Consider the following 15,940-nt stretch of genomic DNA (forward strand, 5'->3'; position numbering starts at 1 on the left):
ATTTTGACTGGTTTAGAAAGTATTATTTTAAGTAAATTTCAAATAAAAGTATCACTTATTATCACTTAAAGCAGTGGTTTTCAAACTTTTTGGTGGAACGGAACCCAATGAAACATTCCAAAAGCTCGAGAAACCCCTGTTCAATAACTTAATTACCTTTTGCAAAAAACATCATTTGATTAATTAAATTAAAATACTCATGTTCAGATTTATTTATGTACAATAAAAATACAAACTGTAAAAAACCTGATAGCCTACTGGCATAACAAAATGATCTCTAACACGTTCACGGCAATTTGACCCACCGTTGTACAAACGAACTGTCTGAAAGAACCCCTTGAAGAGAAGAAAACATGTCGACAAAATTTGGCGGGAAAGCAGAAAGTTAAAGGGATCGCACCACAAGAAAACAACGAAAATTCAGGATCGCAGCGAACGTGTTAAAGTGTAGAAAATTTATTAATAATGGCAAACCTAATCAATATTTGATTATATTTCAACAATATGCATACAATAATATAATAGACTCTCGGATTTGAATGTAAACTTGCGGAACCCCTTGATTTCAGGGCCGGATTTAGCTGATGGGGGGCCCGGGGCACTTTTAGATCGGGGGGCCCCCGTGCAAAAAAAATTTTCAAGCCTACGGCGCGAAAAACCACCTCTACGTCTACAGTAGTATCAGTCCAGTACTGCACAGCATTTTGCAGAAACTTTAAAGGCCAAAAGGAAAAAAATAACACAAAATCACATTTTTTCCACATAGGAGGGCCCTTTAAGTCAGGGAGCCCGGGGCAACTGCCCCCCCTCTAAATCCGGGCCTGCTAGACTTACTGGCGGAACCTTACGGTTTCGCGGAACCCTGATTGAAAACCACTGACTTAAAGCCTGAACTATACCCGTTTTAATTACTACAGTAAGTAGTGACATAGAGAGTAGAGAATGTGTTAGCTGTGGACAGGGACAGGGTGGTTCTATTGAGTTGAACCGGGTGGGCTACTAAACGTTTTCAGTAGGTACATAACGTTTTAATTCCAAAAAAAGAATATAGCTAAAATTTCATGTCTCAAACGTAAGCTTTAGGTGCATACAAACCAAGATATTTTATCAGCACGTGTTTCCACGTCATTATTTTGATATAAACTGGCAAAACGGGCTTTGTAATGGAAAAGCGTCACGTGGGGGAGGGGGGGGTTTGACAAAAACGTTACGTTGGCGTCACATGGGGGAGGGGGGGTCCAAAATTCGGAAAAACAGCGTTATGTAATATTTGAACGTTCCCTAAGCTGGAAAGCTATGCAAATTGCAAATGGTTTGCAGTTGGCAGGGTTTTTGGGGCTGTCTTGTGAGGGAAGCTGTACGAATGTTTTTAGTTAATAGCCTAGCTGATAAGTTCAGCTCCCAGTTACCAGGCTATAGGCCTACCGCAACTACCGCATTAGTTACTATATCAGTTACCCCAGTGAGTTCAGGTTATAAGTTTTACTCTTGTGTGTGTATTCATATAGCCACTAACATTAAAATTGCATTATTGCTTACAAAAAGTGTTCAAAAGTCCTGATACTGGATCCAGGAACATTCTATTTGTCTTAGTTTGTATTATGTCTTAGAACTTAGATGCATTGCTGATAAGAGAATATGATCTGGTTAGCCCAGTCAATTAGTGCACAACTGTACTGGTAGGTTACTAGTTATATGACATGGGTGCTTTTTGCCACAATTGACTTTCTAAAAAATAACGCGTTAAAATGTTTTTTGAAAATTTTGTAATTTGCGGTGCAGTGTCAAAGTTCCAGATAAATTGCGGTGCGCGGATAGATGAGTCAGTTGCGGTGCGGTGTGCGGATAAAAATTTTGGGTTTGCTGCATCTCTAGTTCACAGCAATACACTTCTCGACAAAGGGATGAAGGAAAGTTAGATTTTGAGGGTGCAAAATAATTCTTGGTCAAATCCTTCAAACGTTTCCACATGCTACTGGTAGTCCAATACACAAGTGTAGCCTACTTTGCCAATTTATGAATTTTGCCACATTTTCAAAAATATTTGATACACTATTTTTATCACTATGATTATGTCTCAAATTTTAAAAACTGTAAAAATGACTTAAATTTTGAACCCCAACCTTTAGCAAATCAGGCATAAATCTCAACAACTTAAATTTTATTTTTGAAATTGAGGTAATTTTCTTGAATCATAGAGAAATAAAACCTAATAACCAGACGGCATTTAACCTAATATAAGAACATGAAAATAAACTCAAAATGACAAACGTTTTCAGCCATACTCATGTTAGCCCTTATCAAGTAACCAACTGACTGATGTTCTACATAAATTGAAATTACAAAACTGATTTGCATACACAAAATCGAAAAAACAAACGCATAAGAGTGAAACGGTAAGGCAGGGGAGAGGAAAAATCACATGACGCTTAATTGCGCAAGAAAAAACACACTTCCATGACGCAAAATTGCGTATAACTGCCGATTGAGGCGAGGAAAGCGAGCACATTTGCTCCAATTCTGATTGATTTAGTAATGAAGTCAATCGATTACGTTCTATTTTAATACTAACAACTATCCTTCGCGCGGTTTTTTAATAAAGTGCTGAGAGGGTTTTTGGATTCAAGTTCTACTGACTCTCAGACCGAGGAATGTGAACGCGAATTAAAAAACTTTCTCACTGTCCGTTTTATTGGTAAAGAATCCAATCAGTTAGTTAGAAAATATGTCCAAAGTCTGAACATGTTGCAGTAACAATTTTTGTTTTAAATCTTACACACAAAAAACATATGTAGCCTATTAAGTTGGTCCCGGTACCGTATCTCAGGGATATCTAGAGAAGGGGATATGAAGGCTCGCAGCCATTGCCTTATTCTAATGACACTACCAGGGCGGTAGTTTGTAACACGTTAAACATGTGGTTCTTTTTAAAATCGCAGAAAGTTTTGTAGTGCAGCTGGTACAATGAGCTACAGAAGACAGTTAGCAAATGTTACGTAGAGCACATTCAAAGAATACTTGTCTACAAAGACAGTTGAAAAGTTGCCAGTAAGCTGGTTTTTTAACAAAGCCAATTTGCAGTAGGCTAGATGTAAAGCAAGTATATGAGTAGTTGAATTAACAAGCAACCATGAGCATGCCGTGAGTATCCAAGCCTGATGCTAATAGCGCAATGCAAGTTGTCATAACAAGATTTATTGAACTACTATCGGTACCAATTGTTATTTCACGATAAACACAGATTATTTACGATAAACAAAAGCCCTTCTATTGTCAGACGTAATAAAAGCCTTCGTATCCCCTTCTTGTACACTTTACACTTATTCTTCTACACTTATTCACTCGTAAATATTTATTGCACAATTTTTGGTATTATTAGCTACTAGCTAGCCCACATAATTTTGATCATCTAAAACAGTGGTTCTCAACCTCTGGTACGCGAGAGCTTTCCAAGTGGTACTTTGTTATGCCACATTTTTGTTGCAAATGCTCTCAAAAGGCACCAAATTCAAAGTCATTTTCAACATTTTCTGGGGGAGACCCTCCCACCGCTGTGTGTTGCCTTCGGCAAACACGCCGTCGGGCTTCGCCCGCCAGCCGTCAAACCCCCTTTCAAATTTCCTGGCTACGCTACTGGGTGGTACGCAACGCCAGTAAAAGCTGCTAAGTGGTAGCCTACACGCAATCAGTAAAAGGTTGAGAACCACTGATCTAAAAAGAAACTAAACTGAACTTTAAAGTTTTGTGCTCAAATATTTAGAAAATCTGTCAAATTTCAGCAGGTTAAAAATTATGTGTGAGATCTATGAAAGTTAAGATAAACGCAGGTAAACCCTACCTGCCTTAATTTTCATATTGCTAAAAATTTATTTCTCAACTCTTAAGCTACAAATTGTAACATGCATAGGCTATTTTTAGATCAATACGATAACTTTACATGAAGTAATTTGATTGGAGAGCATAATCTTGATTCCAAATCTGCTGATATTTTTGTCCAAATTGTTATCAAACTTGTCCTCGATAATTTGAAAAGTTTGGGGGTGCAGTCGTACCGCTGCTTCTACACCTAGGCTATAATATAGGCTACTTCCTTACTGAGATCGTTCAAATTAAGTGCAAGAATTAAAAATGGATTCAAATGTTTTTGGAAGTAAAACATATTTTTGTAAACGTGACATACAACAGGAATAGGCCTAGGTATGATAATAGGCAGAGGTGAGCATCCGCTACTTAAAAAGTAGCGCTCTCACCGCTAATGCTTCTCGGGTTATAGTAGCGCGCGCTACCCGCTACCAATCGATAAAAGTAGCCCGCTACTTTTCTCCTAAACAAACACAGCACTTTGTGACGTCGAAATGACCTTGGAAACGAATGATATCATTTGTTTACAAGGTCATTTCAACGTCACAAAGTGCTGTGTTACACCATTTCAACGTCGTTGTGGGTGAAATTTATTTTTACGCATCTTTCAAAAATAAGAGCATTTCAAAATGCGAGTCGCTGAGTCCTGCTCGCTTTGGCTTCAGTAGGCTACGTCTTTTCCAACGGACAAAAGTCTCTTCACCGCAGGAATGGAGGTCTTGTATTTAATGAACAGACGTTTTAAATCGTCACTGGGAAAGCTCAAGGGCTTGCTTCAGTCTGAAAAAAGGCCTCAACAATTGACATTTCTTTTCGTAATGAAGTTTCATGCGATGGCACCAACACACCAAAAAATTCATCCTCGCAATCGTGACTGGAGTTGGTGTCACTCTTGTCGGTATTAACGTGGTTTGATGTTTCCCGCAACAGTCAAATCATTTCAGCCTTGATTTTTTTACGCATTGTTGTCATAAAAATCTCCAAAAACAAGTCATTTTTTTAAAGTTTCAATTGGAAAGTAGTGATGCACCCAGGGGCGCCGGAAGCGGGGGGGTGGATGGGGGGCAGAGGGTGCAATAGTGCCCTTTTAAGGTCATGTATAAGCTACTGCACATTTGCAATTTAACAATATCTGTTATTCGCTTTTAGCTTAATTGTAATCTTTCATTATTGCCTCAAAATAATATTCACGACACAAAAGTCTGTATCACAGTAGCCTAGGTTAGGCCTACATCAAGCCCGCAACCAGGGGGGGGCATTGAGGGCATTTGCCCCCCCCCCGAAATTTTTTGAAAAATTTTTAAGCGTTTTATGCAGTATGAAATGTAGGCCCTACTATACGTCGTACACGTACAGCCATACTGTAGGGTACCCGGACATTTTGTCGAAAGGACATTTTGCCGAAAGGACATTTTGCCGAATAGACATTTTTTCGAAACTCATTTTGCCGAAAGACTAATTGCCGAAAGGACTAAATGCCGATTAGACAAATTGGCGAAATTATAGAATTCGGTAATTAGTCCTGTCGGCAAAATGAGTTTCGGCAAAATGTCCTTTCGGCAAAATGTCTTTCGTCAAAATGTCCTTTCGGCAAAATGTCCGTGCACGTACTGTAGAGTGTAGACTATCGAAACCGAAAGTAGGCTACGCTGGTTGGAAGCTATGCTAACAATTTTGTTCGATAAATTAGGCTGGCATCCTCATTATCTGTTTCGTTAGCGTATAGCCTACATAATGTCAGCATCCATCATCACCATAAAAAGCGTTTAAAAACAACTAAATGATTCGAGATCAAAAGCAGCTGCGATAGCGTGGTGAATAAGCTACTCAGTTGGGCTTAAAGCATTTATAAATCTGATTTTAAATGAATTCTTGAAAGTGAAAGGCCAGCAAGTGCGATTGATGCGGTGTCAGCAATAGAATCCCAAAAAGAGTTTTATCCAAACATTTACAAACTCTTGATAATTTTGGCTACACTTCCAGTCACAATTACTTCTGCAGAAAGAACATTTAGCTGTCTACGACGCTTGAAAAGTTACCTTAGAAGCACTATGGGGCAGGACAGGCTTTCTGGACTAGCTCTCATGCAAATCCATCGTACTCAAATTCCAAGCGCGGAATTGGTGTTAAACGAACTTGCCAAATCAAGTAGAAAGTTAGACATTATGCTCTAAATTAAAATGTCATTTTGCATTTGCAATGTCAACTTCTTTGGGCCTACAAACATAAAAACTTGCTGAGCCAACAAAATGTTTCAGGATTGTAATTTGTAATTACCGTGTTGAGTTTATTCATATGTAGGCTATCTGTTTGTTTGTGTCAGGGATATGGTTTATGTTGATGTAAATATATGTTATTGATTAATTTATGACTCCAGTCGTGCCAATGCAGTTCGTAGCCTACAGATGTTGTATTTTATTTGTAACCGACTGAACACATTACTGTGATATTGTAATTTTCTTCCTTGGGTAATCATAGCTAAATGAGAAAAGGTTACAAAGGCTAGTTTCCTTTAATGCTGTACCATGGCCACCTGGAGATGCGGCCTGATTTGTCACATTTTGCAGATTTTGATTACAGCTACTGCTAGCGCTTGACTGACATTTTTTGAGATGTTTTTACTTTTTACGGTTTCCAAATGACAAAAAACTTTTTTGTTGCCTTGAGGAAGCAGTAGCAAATGAGAAAAAGTAAGTTGAAAAACGCAAAATCAGACTGTTATTGAAAATTAACAGTCTGACTAAAATCTACAAAATCAAATTTTCTTTGTTTTTCAACATGTGAGGATGTTAAAACCTTTTGTGTCATCTGGGGAAAAGAATAAAGAAAGCGTAAAAATCTAATTTTTAGGGGAGCCCTTCAAAACTCGGGGGGTCCGGGGCGCCTGCCCCCCCCTATATCCGGGCCTGACGGAAGTACTTCTAAACATCAGTCCACTCTCTCGACATTATTTCTACTTTTGTCAAGGAGTGCCTTGCCACACGTCATTCTCATCTTTGTCGCTTGATATGTATCTTCATTGCCTAACATCAGAGATGGGCAAGATCACCAGTATTGGTGATCTTGAAGATCAAGATCACTTTTTGTGTACTTGAAAAAAAAATGAAGTTTTTGATCAATGATGTTGCAAAAAATAATAACTATAAGCAATCTGGGTAAAGGTATATAATTGGTATTGCTAACGTTTAACTACTCGATTGCTGGCCTAAGAATTGTAATAAGTTAGTGACTGTTGCTATTATAGGCCTATCAATTGTTGACGTAGTTTGCTTAGAATCGCAACGTCACCCCCAAGGCCGAGGTTAATTACAGTAGTTCTGAAAAGTCGCAAAATTTGCAATTAGTTTTATACTTTTTATTTATAATAAATAAATAAAAACAAAGTTTAAACCGCATCATTTTTTAACAAATTTTTGTCTGGTTCATGTGGGAGTTTTTATTCGTGTTACTAAGTAGTTTTAACTTTCACTGCATTAAGTAAATGTTTATTGCACCATTTACCCACCTGGCAACTTTGATACTGTTGTCTGCTACCAAAAAAGTTCAGAGGTTTGCGGTCCGACAAACCGCTCCATACTCAGACCCTAAACAAGTCTTGGTCTGGTTGATTTGCTGCAATAAACCACTTTACATGACCAAAGTCGGCTAGAATCCAGATTTTTTAACACCGCCATTCTAGACTTTTGAAACATCTAAAATTGGGTCAATAAAAGCAAACATTTCTTTAAAATTCACATTAAATCATTTTTTATTATATGTCAACATAAAGTACACGGAAGTTGACTTCTTCATTATGATCAACACAGAAAACTTTTTCAATTTTGAAATGGCAACACTGACCAGATTTGATGGAGACTTTAAATCGTCTATTGTTGGGCACATATCATATTAACAGTGGCTTAATGTTAGTAGTTGCCACTAACTACTTTGTAAAGTACGAGTTCTAAAAAAATGCCTCTATGTAGGAAGTAAAATTCAATTTTAAAGTGATCTTGATCTTATTGTTCTTCAAGATCAAGATCACACAAAAAAAAGTGATCTTAGATCAAGATCACCAAAAAAAAAGTGATCTTCAAGATCAAGATCACGCCCATCTCTGCCTAACATTCATCTCCACAACACTTCAGCCTACTGTTCTTAACACGCGGGGTAGCCTGTAAACTTCCTTATAATCTTCGAGAAAGCATTCTGCCACGAAGTGTGCCTGACAAATCTTTAAACTTTTTTCAACTTGCAGGTATCCCTTCTGTCACTGCTCTACCGGTGCGATTCTTCGCATATCTCCTAGGTAGCAAAAGCCTGTCTCCATCACATTGTAATATAATAACAAATTCAGTCGTAAGCTACGCGGCAAATCAAGCTGTTTGATCCTGTTTAGGAGTTATAAATGTATTCTATAGCACTAACTTGAACAACGATAAATTGCGATAACAATTAAAATTGGATGCAATTCACGTTTTCGATTAATTTTTAAACGGGCAATAAAAAACGAATGATTTTCATAGAAGCGTGATTTCATGGCACAAGAACCATGTATAAAAAAGAAAATGTTATTTTGAATCGACAGTAATTCATTTTAAAGCACGAGACTTTGACAATTACCTGTAATCCATGCAGGGTTTGCATGAACGATCTAAATAAGAAACACTTGAAATGAACCTTTCAAGCCCCATCCCAGACAGGGTAGGTTGAACGTCCCTGCGACGAGGCAAACACACTTACGCTTCATCAAAGCACATGTTGAATATCATGGTTACAGTTGATAGAAAATATGCTTTTTCACTAATATTTTCACTTCCTTCCTTCATTCATGACTATGAAGGGGGTGAGAGAAAGGATACATAGGCCTATGCAGTATGCACAACACATACAGCGAAGAGACAACAGGTATAATGAATGTAGAACGTCAATGTCTGTAAACAACATCAATAATCTAGCATGTTTAATTGTTTAGGCTATTGCTTACAACTTAAATGGATGTGGTTTTATAAACTGAAATATTTCAGCTTTGTATTCCAGTGACTATGCGATAGTGCATGAGCTTTCCACGTTTGCATCCTCATCCTGGTATAAAAACTATTGAGGTTTCTAGCAGAGCTATGAGAAGCGGTGGAATATGACAACACACAAGTGGAATATGTTTGATGTACCAAGGCGAATTTGTGGTAAAAAAAAGCGTTGCAAAGTATTTTGACAATTGATTGAAAAGAGTTGAGCTATGTCAAAATAACTTTTTTCAACGGCACACGAAGACGGTACTATTTATTAAACACAATACGCTACTCACAAATAAACACGTTTTCACCTTTGTACAACAGCGATGATGACCAAATGGTAAATACCCACTGAAGATGGTCTGGCAATCATGTCACATAAAAGCAAAACTATGAAATAAAAGTTCTAAAAATAGATTTAAATTTAATCGTACTCTCAAAAATGTATAGAAAAGTTAAAAGCGACTGAGTAGGCACATTTCAACACTTACAGTGATGTATCAACATAGAACATAATGATTTCATCAATACATAAAACTCTTATCAAAACCATAAAGAGCCCAAAATGTAGTTTAGTTGCCTGTCTACATTTTGGGCTCTTTATTTATTTTTATTAGATTAATCAGGCGCTTTAACCATTTTCCTACAACTCTTCTTTTGATGAAATGATACTCCTCATTGCAGTAAGCATTTCGTTTGAAGATTTTTGACAATTTGTGGGAGGAGTGGCATCAAGATTTGCTTTTGCAGTCTAAAGAAAAAAAAACAAAAAAACGTTAAAACCAACTGAAGCCGAACCATTCAAAGAATGATTGAGATGAGGATCAGAATGTAGTCATCAAATTTACACAGGTTATTTCATTAAGTGAAATTGCGACAAATCTTAGTATTTTGTAAATTATTTCGGTCTTGCCTATGGTAAGTAGTGTAATATTTTTCGCTTTCATGGTCGAAAATAAAAAATGCAACTGGAATTGAAAGCTAATCACAAACGTGTTTACTGACTAAAACATTTGTGTGTACGTTGTACAAGGTAGAATAAGGTTTAATACTGTATTCCGACGTGACCTTGTCAACAAAACTGCCGCAAAACGAAAATTATACTAAAAACATTTAACTTACTAAAAGAAATTTTTGTGAATTCTATGGAACCAGATGTGTCTTAATTAGAACAAAAACTTAAAAGCATCCTAAGAGCCACTTGAAACAAGTGCTTTTGTAATTTTAATGAAAATGTATCAACCCTCTTACCTGTAACAAAGTAGTCAAGTCCTCATTGAAATCGTAGGACTTCACAGCTGAGTAAACCGCTTTGAATGCCGGCCACTTATCGATATGGAAAGCACGACGGCAACCGTGCAGTATCTTTACACCACCCTGTGACGCTGGCTTACACAGAGGCATGTACATACAGTGATCAGGCCGGTAGTTCCATTGGCAAGGGAAAGTAGCAAGTAATTCTGTGTGTAACTTCGTTTTATTACACATGTTTTAATGAAATTGAATAATTGGGGTTTTGGGATTTAATATTTATTGATTATGTATAAATAATGAAAAGACAAAACAGTAACATGTAAAAAATAGACACATGCTAACTCTCTTGAATCATTACGAGAGGAAAAGTGCGCACGCGGCACAGTCAAAAGTATACCTTCCTTCCATAGAGCCAAACTTTGAGTTAAGACACGGCCTCTTGTATTCTTGATTAAAATTCAGTTTTGCATCATTCATATGCTGTACCAAAAAAACTGTACACAATGGTGCTACTAAAACTAATCAACAAACAGAACATTGATGCACAAAGTCAATTTCCTTGCATCGTTTGCTTACCTGGATTGTAGTGGAAGAATATGTTAAGAAGATCTTGGTCGCCCCAAGTGATATTGAACTTGTATTTCTTGTAAAGAGGAAGAAGAAGTTCTTGCCAGGGTAGAGCTTCCTTTTGCAAATCATTCTTAAATCTTCCTTTCCTCACTCTTTCCATATCCATAAGCATCACCTTGAAATGTTCAATTTTATGTTATGGATGATGGCACTTTAATGAAAACTAGATATCACAATAAAGACGGTACAGATTTGTAAGTGAATAAAAGTGAGCTTATTAAGTAGTACAATTTATCATTGAATTGATGTTATTTGCATCCAAGCTTGACGATATCAGACTGAGGATGTTGTGATGACGAAATCGATTTATTATTAAAAAATGAGGCTGGTAAACTGTTTGTTGCGTGAGTAACTAGACTTATATTCATACGAGACAGTCAACAGCATTCAAGTGGACAGTTTTCTGGGTTGGTTCACAGAAACAGAAAGGTTTTGTTAGACATTTCAGATGATAAAAATCAGCAGTCAAACATATCCACAAATAAGAATTATCATCATTCGAACTAGTTCAATGACATTAAATTAAATATCAAATTCGATGCATAAAGTCATCTATAATCAAGGTGTACAAAAAACATAAAAAGTATTGAAGAAACAAAATGATAGAATAGTGCTATGACTGCTATGTCTTACAAATGCAGTCGTCCAATGATTGAAAAATTCTGACTAAGTCTGCAATCCCTGGCTAAGCAAAAATAATCATCACATTGAACGAAAACAACTAAAATTAAAGAACGACAAAGTCACATGATGAAGAATGCAATCAATGACATGTTTTAATTTAAAGACTGTGTTTCTGTTAGATTGTGTAAAGCACATAGAAATAATAGAGACAAGGACAGGATCAATAGATTCATTTGAAGTAACATGAATGATTGAAGTTGACAGATCACCCCAGAATTGATGCCAGTTTCACCATAATACGGATGCCGTGCAAATCGTGTATACCATGCAACGTTAGTTTGTTCATGCTCCGGTGCCATGGCTGCCAAGTGAGTTGAATTGAACCTGAGTTAAATAACTCTGTTAAGTTTTTGGAAAATGCTTTTAATAATAAAATAAAACATGTGATGCACATTGCACATGTAGATGTAGCGGACATCGAATTGTCTGGAGCCATACCTACCTGTGACTGCTACAGCAACATCTCGAGTACCAGCATGATAGTGGGGATGATCTGAAAACGATACCTTGGTTTTCTGCAAGTATGAGTTTATTGCAAAGAAAAAAGAAACTTCCAGATTGAAAACGTTGTAGCCAAATAATGTCTAACTTGATTACAAACAGAATGAAATGAACTGAATCGAAATCATGATTCAAAACATAAAACTAAACTACGACCATAACTGAACTGACACCGTGACATTCAAGAAAAGAATCTGTGGTGAACGACTGAAAATAACGTACCACCCAATGACTGAGAAAAACCATACTGATTTTTGTTTCACGCTACACGGTTGATTTAAGCCGGGAAGCTCAGTGCTCCAAACAATGCAGCATGCGGCAAATGCACAATGCTAAAACAACATAAAACTATCATGTATAATATATATATGTGTATCAAACCCTAACAAACGGTACAAATTCTTAAGGAAATGCCCAAATTCTACCCAGCGTTTCCAATTCCTAACAAACACAGGTTTCACAACGGCAATAAGACACAAGGAAACATAAGAAAAGCCGCAGGGTGCAGGCGCCACACACACTTTAAAGTTACCTTCTAGGCATTTTTCAAAAATTAAAAACTTGCTGTAAACACGTTGCCTTTCCCTGTTAAAGCTTTCAATTACAGGTAAACAATCTGTGATCCAAAGCTGTTTGATATTTTTGAACCTCAGATTTAAGGTCATATATATACGATAAACAAAGAATTTTGAATCATGGAAAATGGCAAACCTGCCCAGTGTCACCATGTCAAGTGCCTTATATTATACCAATACCATGTAGGTTAGTTGTGGGTGTGGCAAATAACCTCTATGTAAAGCTCAACCCTCAACAAAAACAATCAGTTTTCAAAACTTTTCTGTTTCTATAAATACAACCAGTTATAGACCAGTAGTAAATATTCAGTATTGTATAATATCTACTGAAAACCAAACAATGCTGCACTTACTTTGAGAATATATCCCATATTTCATCAACTGGACTCAAGAAAAGAATGTCTGTGTCAACATATAAGATATGTTTGATGTCTTTCATTATATGAGGAAGAAACAATCTTTGTGAAGCACACACTTTGAAAAGTTTTTTCCATTCTGCTGCTTTTCCATCATCAGGATAAGTAATGGAATAAATTTCATAGTCAAACTTTGCTTTGATTTTCATTGGCCATGATTCCAAACTAAAATCAGGTCATACTCATAGAAACTTATCAAGTCAATTCATGATTTGATCATTATAAGAAAAAACTGCACCAAACTTATTAAAAGGAATGTTGGCATTAAAATTAGACATGCAATAACACTTTGATCCTTAGTTTCAATTGAAAATAAGTTTTTTTGTGAATTCAAAAATGAAAGCAAATTGTAATAGAGCTCTGTGATTAGGCTAATATAGCACTAGATAACAATTAGAATCTTTTATAAAAAAAAGTGCCAGCTAAAATTGCACCAGTATACATGATGAAATTATCTGTACTTCCGCATCGGCAAATGTAGAATTTACAAACTTACGTGGCTACAAACGTTTCTTTGAGATTGTCTTCGGTAAAAATGTGAAATTTTATTGATTTAATCGCAAAAATAACAGCAGATTTTAAATTGATTAAAGTCTCTTCCACGCGATCGTCAGCACCACAGGTCACAACAGCAACATGCATGGCTGGAGGAAGTTTTTCTTTCCATTTTCCCTTGAAAAAATACCTGAAAATAACAAACAAGCAATGTTTCAAGCTTCTTGCTATGTCACAAACATGGAAAAAGGCTGTATCTCAGATCATGGTTGTTTAAAACTTATAGCTGTTTAGTGTTTATTATGGATCTAGGATATAGGTAGGTAACATGTTACAGCTATGGAAGTGGGCAAGTGGCTATTTTTCCACACTTAATGCCATGGTTAGAATAAGGTGTTGCCAGAGTTAGGATTAAAGTTTGGAAGGGTTAAGGTAAGGGTTAAAGTTAGGAATAAGATTAGGGTTTTGTACGTACTTTGCCTAGGTCTAAAAAAAAATTCCAAAATACAAGTTTTTATTATTATCAACAGCTTTAAACTTTTCTCAAATTAGGGCAGAATTCCTTATCTGGCAACACTATTGAGGCTATTATTACGGCTGTGGCTATATTTACACTATATAGTGTAATAATAGCGTCAATAGTGTTGCCAGATAAGGAATTCTGCCCTAATTTGAGAAAAGTTTAAAGCTGTTGATAATAATAAAAACTTGTATTTTGGAAATTTTTTTTAATCCTGGCAAAGATCAAAACCCTAATCTTATTCCTAACTTTAACCCTTACCTTAACCCTTCCTAACTTTAATCCTAACTCTGGCAACACCTGATTGTAACCATGGTATTAAGCGTGGAAAAATAGCCACTTCCTATTATTACATTAGACAGTGTAAATATAGCGACAGCCAAAAACTAATTGCTATCACCAAGAACACCTTGTCAATCAATCAAAATTACAACAATCATCAAGAATACGACTTACCATAAGTTTTCAGCTTCACAGCAAACTTTGTGCATACCTAATACTGAAACATTTTTTACAATGTTAAACTCGAAGATAGTTGTACAGAAGAATAAAACACCTATCGTTGCAACAGATAATAAAATTGTCCGCACTGCTTGTGCACATGGCATAGTAGAAAATTCTAAATAAAATCACCTACCGGTATGCTGGCAAATTCATTAAACATAAAAAATGCCAAGTTTTTACTCTAAGCTAAAAAATAAAATATGTTAAATATTTTGGATTCAGTCTGTTCAAGCTAGCACAAAAAAATTGATTGCCAATTTAGAAATCTATTTTCTAAAAAACAATTGAAAACGTGTAAAATCATAGAAACAACCCACATTTTTCAAACATGCACGATGTTGGAAAACGGGCAACACTAAAAGGCGGAAATGCGGAAACGCGAAATAAGCCGAAATAACTTTAGAATTAAAACAGTCATAGTATTTAATGATCTCACAATTGCTTCTAAATAATATCTTTCAATGATATTTCAACATAAGAAAATGTTCGGTATTGAGTTGTGGCTAAAAATCGCATTTCCGCCTTTGTCCTATTTCAATAAATTCCATTAAATTTCTAAAATTAATCCAATAACTGTGGAATTAAAACAGTCAAAGCATTTAATGACCTCACAATTGCTTCTAAACAATATCTTTCAATGATATTTCAACATAAATGTAGGTTCGGTGGTGAGTTGTGGCTAAAAATCGCATTTCCGCCTTTTTCCTATTTCAATAAATTCCATTAAATTTCGAAAATTACTCCAATAACTGTGGAATTAAAACGGTCAAAGTATTTAATGACCTCACAATTGCTTCTAAACAATATCTTTCAATGATATTTTAACATAAAAGTAGGTTGGGTGGTGAGTTGTTGTTAAAAATCGCATTTCCGCCTTTTTCCATGCTGCAACATTTCATTCTTTCATGATGAAGTTATCGCTATGTTTAACAATATGGACGCCAAGATCGTATTTCCGCGTTTTCTACGTCGGCATTAAATCGCTACTTCTGCGGATAATACGCCATTTAACGCCCGTCTTATTTCCGCGCTTCGGCATTTCCGCCTTTTAGTGTTGCCCTTGGAAAACTCAAACTGAAATACAGAATAACTAGGGCAAAACGTTTTTTTTAAGATTAATCCTTGTAATAACGATATTTCGATCACCCTTTTCCTTGATAATTGAGCAACCAATCCAATCACATTTTTAGCAAATAAACTACACCATGTAGTGACAATCCAAATTTCAAGGCTATTGCTTGCAGCAACCTGCATTCTTGCAACTCAAGCAGAGCAACTGCAAAGTGCAAGAGAGTGAGAGTCTTTGAGCACGGTAGGCACTTTAACATCACCCACTCGTCGAAGAGTGCCTGCTTTTCAATGTGAAATTGCTTTGTGTTTTAGTCACAATTTTCCTTATAAACTCCATTGATTGCAGTCATTAACATCCTACTTGCACTCAGTTCAGTTGCAGAAGAAAAAATAGTATTAGCAGAGGGTGGGATTCGAACCCATGAAATCGAAATT

General features: G+C 36.2%; 1 protein-coding gene across 1 annotated transcript; it reads right to left on the reverse strand.

Annotated features, from left to right (window-relative positions):
* Positions 1-8,230: 8,230 nt before the first annotated feature.
* Positions 8,231-14,614, reverse strand: LOC145778039 (glucoside xylosyltransferase 1-like). Its single transcript, XM_082589439.1, has 7 exons — positions 14,387-14,614; positions 13,412-13,600; positions 12,853-13,080; positions 11,633-11,747; positions 10,686-10,854; positions 10,107-10,315; positions 8,231-9,606 (listed from the first exon to the last, which is right to left on the reverse strand). Exons 1-7 carry the CDS (start codon positions 14,536-14,538, stop codon positions 9,499-9,501), a joined length of 1,170 nt encoding a protein of 389 aa, XP_082445565.1. The 5' UTR covers positions 14,539-14,614; the 3' UTR covers positions 8,231-9,498.
* Between the last annotated feature and the right edge of the window lie 1,326 nt (positions 14,615-15,940).

The sequence above is a fragment of the Aplidium turbinatum genome, chromosome 10 (genome assembly GCF_918807975.1).
Source record: "Aplidium turbinatum chromosome 10, kaAplTurb1.1, whole genome shotgun sequence".
Classification (NCBI taxonomy): Eukaryota; Metazoa; Chordata; class Ascidiacea; order Aplousobranchia; family Polyclinidae; genus Aplidium; species Aplidium turbinatum.

Bases quoted from the DNA above. Each gene is read 5' to 3' on its own strand.
- LOC145778039 (XM_082589439.1), bottom strand. From the start codon at position 14,538: ATGCCATGTGCACAAGCAGTGCGGACAATTTTATTATCTGTTGCAACG. The intron at 13,601-14,386 runs GTAAGTCGTATT...TGTTATTTTCAG, and splicing joins TGTGAAGCTGAAAACTTATG to GTATTTTTTCAAGGGAAAAT. The intron at 10,316-10,685 runs GTAAGCAAACGA...AGTTACACACAG, and splicing joins ATTCTTCCACTACAATCCAG to AATTACTTGCTACTTTCCCT.